Here is a 4,719-nt window from a genome sequence, read left to right as displayed (position 1 = left end):
TAATTACATGAAATGCAACAAGCTGCTGCATTTTTATTGTGCTGGCTTTCAGAACCAAAAATATATTGTTTATGTTGGGACTCATTTGAGCAGGTCTCCATTAATTGAGATAAAAATTCAGGGAGAAATTGCCTCTTGTCTGTAATCTTGTTCTTTCTGATAATAGTGTCATCCTTACTATAGATTTGCATGGGAAGATGGGTGAGATTTGTAGTGGTGTCTGTATATGGCCCAATCACCCCACATACAAAGAGGATCATCTCCTACAGCATTACTGGTCAACATCCATTTTTGCCCTTGAAAGCAAATCCATGCTAGACAGTAGTATTGGTCTCTGTAGAGAAGATGGAGGATTTTTTTCGTGCTGTGGCTAGAACCATTCAACTTGGCTAGAACCATTTAACTTGGTTTGTTACTGTTTTATTGTTACTGAAACACTAGGAAAGTTGGAGCTCACCCTCAAGTTTCTCCTTTTGTGCTCCATCGCTGTAGAAATAATCCATATACCAGAGCCCTGCCAAGCTCAGTGTTCATTTGACTGATGATTGTTTGATTGGTCAGGCTGAGAACTTTGCTTGAGAACACAGGCATATAATTTGGCAGTGGCTTCAGCTCCTTTCTCTTACCCTGGATAAAACAAAGGCCACTAATAAGTTTTCAAAATTACATCCATTGCTTCTTACAAAAATACAAGTTACTGAAATTATTTGTAATATGAGCACTTTTACTTATAATACCATCTGCTTTTGCTTTTAAAATTGCAATTTAAATTTACTTAAAGACATGATACTGAGTGTATATGGAACTTGTAGAAATAAAGTAAAACAATTGTTTGTTTATTTTTGCTGTCTTACGATAGGATAACAGAGGGAAATGAGTAATTTTAAAATATGTTGCATAAAATGTCATCTGGGACAAAGTTAGCCTGCTCTAGAATGGTTGTGATGTGGGAGGTTTTTTCTTTCATTTTTAGTGATGACATTATATTACAAATTTTCTCCTACGAAGTTGGTTTTTCTAGCACTTGTCTTTCTGCCGAGTTGTTAACATTGAAACAGATTGCACATAGGTAGGAGATGAAAGGCACTTCAGTTATCTTTTATTTTTCCTAAAGAGTTTAGTCATAAAGCATTTCCCAAGTATGCCTAAGTAAGCTTCAGTTTGCAATATTAGCCTAGGCCCAAACTGATGAAAACTAAAAAGAGCATGGATACAGCTGAATGTCTGTTTCCAAACTCACCATTTGGTCATAGTACTTAAGGAAACTCCAGTTCTGATAGCTTGGAATAGAAGTGAAAAATGCAGTCAAATTTTCTGTCTTTAAATAAAATAGTTAATATTGGTCATAATGGAATGCCTGTTTAACTGCTCAGTGTGATACTTATAGCCTAGCTCTTAGGCCTGCAAACTCTTTGTACTAAAACCTGTCTATTCTGTGATGAAGCCCAAGATTTTCTTTATTCTCACACTACATGAGGAGTGGGTGGTTTTTTTGCTAAGGGCAAATGAGGATACCATGTCCACAATGTATTCCTTGTGCAAATGCAAATTACCCACATCCTCAGTCACTCTGGAAAACATTTGTCCAATGCCTCGAGCAAGACACAGCTTCTTATTTTTTAAATGACCGATACTTTACTGCCAGAAGTCCCCTGGTAGGAATTCCCAGAGCCGTATTGCTGCGGGCAAACACCCATGGGAGTATTTTGTGCAGATAGGCAGCTGTGCTAGGAGCAAATGGAGTTAAAGTCCTGAGTTTTACTCTTCAGCTCTGTTCTATACCTGGTGTGGGACTACAGGGCAAGTCCTTTGATTTTCTGTCCTTTGTTTTCCCCGTCCTGAAATGGAGAAAGTGGCCATTCACCCGCTATTGTAAGAGTACTTTGAGGTCAAGAGTGGAAACAGTTCTGTACAGCTGTACTTGCAGCAGGGCTCAAGGGACACCTGTGCTGTCTCTGAGCTGGTTACCTGTGCTGCACTGAGCTAGTGCTGAAGGTGTACATCCTTTCTAGTTGAACTCATAGGAAGGTATTAGGATCTGATCCAAAGTCCCTGCAGAAGAAAATTTCATTTGATAGTGTTGGCTTTGGATCAAGCCCTAATGCTATCACGGAGCATCTGTACCATTGTTGAGTAGAAGAGGCATGAACTGGAACAACTGATTTGCCAGATTTGCCTTCCTCTCTGTTCAGCCTCAACATATTCTCTCCAGATCTTATCCTGTTGGACCTGGTCTGGCTGCAGTGCTGCCTGCTCATCTGCCCAGGCCTGAGTAGCCGGTTGTGTGGTGGCAGATCTGTTTGGTTGGGTGCTGCTGAGACACAGATGGAGCTGGGGCTGGTTGCCCCAGGGTTGTGGTTGCTGGTTGCCAAGACCTAAGGTATTTCTCCTGAATCCAGAACCCTTTCCCAACTTGTTCATTTTGAGACTTGCCATATACCCAGCACTGTTTAGTATATTGTGACTGTTCAGAAAGTTAAACCTGCTCTTATTTGCACTTTCAAAGCTCCTTCTCTCCTAACGTTTTCTTTCAGCTGCTGCTTTGGAGTGCTTTCAGAAAATGAATGTGCACAGCAGCACTGACAGGCAGTGCTTGGGGCTGGTTTACTTCCCTCTTATTTAATGCTTCTTTCCTACTGCTTTATGTTGCATCATTGCTTGAACACTGAGGGGGTTTTCACGGTAACAGCAATTTTATAAGAAACGACTGTTATTGGAAGCTGTGGGATCTTCAGCTGTAACCAGCAAACTCTCAGCTTACAAGGTAATTACTACTACTGAAGCTAAGATCAGCCTCTATTCAAAATCCTCAGAACAATAAAATCTGCTTTAGTAGCAAAGAGTGCAGAGGAGATTGCTGCTGAGTATGTCAGGAAGACTTTTGTTGTGGTTATGTAGCAGAGGCAAAAGCTTCTGAAAGCTGCTGATTTCCCTGGCATGTTTACTGTCTCTATTGGAAACAAGTCTGACTTGTGAATATACATCAGAAAAGGAGCAGAAACCCAGTGGGACAGCTGCTGGGGCCTTGAACTCTATTTGGGGCAGAACTATTTGTTTAAAATAAAGTGTTTCAAGGAGTCTGCGCTGAAAGCTCCTTATTTTCAAATTAAAAAAAAAGAGCAGTCAGAGATCATCCCTTTTAAAGCACTTGTATATTTCAGCTGAAAGTATTAAGCAATTATGAGAAGCAATTTTTAAGTAATTTTAAAGGGTCATTAGTCTACAAAGTGAGAATTTTCAAAACAGTATCCAAAATGTTAGTGTTTGTCTTTACAGTCAACCTGTTGGGCTTTTGTGGCATGAACTCACTTCCTCAAGTATTTGTGACCTTGCAGGAAAATAGTATTTTAAGTATAAATTTCCTCTGAAATTCTTGGCTGACTTGTTTTTGAGTAGTGTGGCTTAGCTCCAGATGAATTCTAGTCTCTTGCTTCATCTTCCTGGTAAATGCTAATGAACTTTGAATCTACTTCTTTAGGTTTTTTTTGGCAAACTTGCTTGCAGTATTGGGAAACATACTGGATTTGGCAAATAATTTCTTTAAAAATAGTTACATCTATGCAACTATCCAAGAATTTCATGTAGGCATGCTTGAGCAAGAAATACTTCTATATTTGGAAAAATTATTTGCAATTTGAAGATTATGATAACATAACATAAGAAGAGGTAAACCCCACCACAAACCCCAGTGTTTACTTTGGGTTTGAATTAAATTTTAGTGGAGTTTCTGTTTGTTTGCTGTTTTTGTCTGAGATAATTGAAACCTCAATAGTGATTTTCATCTCTTTCAGCCAAAAAGCGAAAAGTCATGTACCCATGTATCATTATTATGAACTGAAGGAATTGTGTTTGCCAGCCTGGCCTAATAGTTGTCTCTGTTCCTCTTGTGGAATCTGCTTATCCTGCTGCATTTGTTCCGGGGTCCTCTCCAAGTTGGAGTGTGTGCAGCTGGTTGGAGAATAGTGTTTTAGCAGCATGTGATTGCTTTAAAAGGAAGCTGAGGTACATTTGGAAGACCTGATGTGTTAATCAGTGTGCATGGAATTTTCTCTCCTGATCGGGTCAGGAAAAGATCCCGATGGAAAGTCTGTTCCTGTGCATGGAATGCTCTTTAATTATTCTGTACAAAGTTCCTGTGTTATTTTAATTCTGATCCTTCCTTCGAGTCAATTTCTGCAAATTAATCAGCAGTAAGCTAAAAATGGTTATTGAGCTGCGTACAGCTTCCAAATGTAGCCACTGAATGAACTGGATGGAAAGACTGCAAGCAGGTGTTTAAGGTCTGTGCCACTGAGTGGTGTCTGTCAAAGCTGCAGGAGTTGTAACTACCCTGGTTTTGATGCAGATGTGGGACTGCAAATTTCTTCTCAGAATATCTTATTGAAAGTGAACCCATAGGTTAAAACCAGGTGATTGACACAAGACCCCACAGCCTCAGAAAAGAAGGAACTCCCAACTCTTTAGGACTCCTTTAGGCTTTAAACAAAAGTGAGCTGTAATGATTCTATATGCAGATGTCGAACACATCAAGCCATATCTCTGGAAATAATAGATGAGGTGGGATTGTGGCTGTTTAAATAAACTGAACTTTCAAAAATATTGTAATAATATGACTTTAAATGTAGCTGCTGTTACAAAACCAGATCACTAATAGCTGATATTTTGAAAATGATCCCATTTTCTATTGGGACTAGAAGTCATTAAGGCAGTAGTTGTGCA

General features: G+C 39.4%; 1 protein-coding gene across 1 annotated transcript; it reads right to left on the bottom strand.

Moving 5' to 3' along the window:
- Nucleotides 1-399: 399 nt before the first annotated feature.
- On the bottom strand, nucleotides 400-2,436 carry CUNH2orf50 (chromosome unknown C2orf50 homolog). Its single transcript, XM_027892822.1, is given in 6 exon segments — nucleotides 400-504; nucleotides 506-627; nucleotides 1,241-1,280; nucleotides 2,168-2,314; nucleotides 2,316-2,376; nucleotides 2,379-2,436. Coding segments are annotated over 6 exon segments (495 nt in total). The 3' UTR covers nucleotides 400-437.
- Between the last annotated feature and the right edge of the window lie 2,283 nt (nucleotides 2,437-4,719).

This window comes from Empidonax traillii, unplaced genomic scaffold, assembly GCF_003031625.1.
Source record: "Empidonax traillii isolate 1590-97213 ecotype Southwest subspecies unplaced genomic scaffold, ASM303162v1 scaffold371:size713392, whole genome shotgun sequence".
Taxonomy (NCBI): domain Eukaryota; kingdom Metazoa; phylum Chordata; class Aves; order Passeriformes; family Tyrannidae; genus Empidonax; species Empidonax traillii.
Note: the sequence above shows the minus strand (reverse complement) of the source record. Positions and strands in the feature narration are given on the sequence as shown.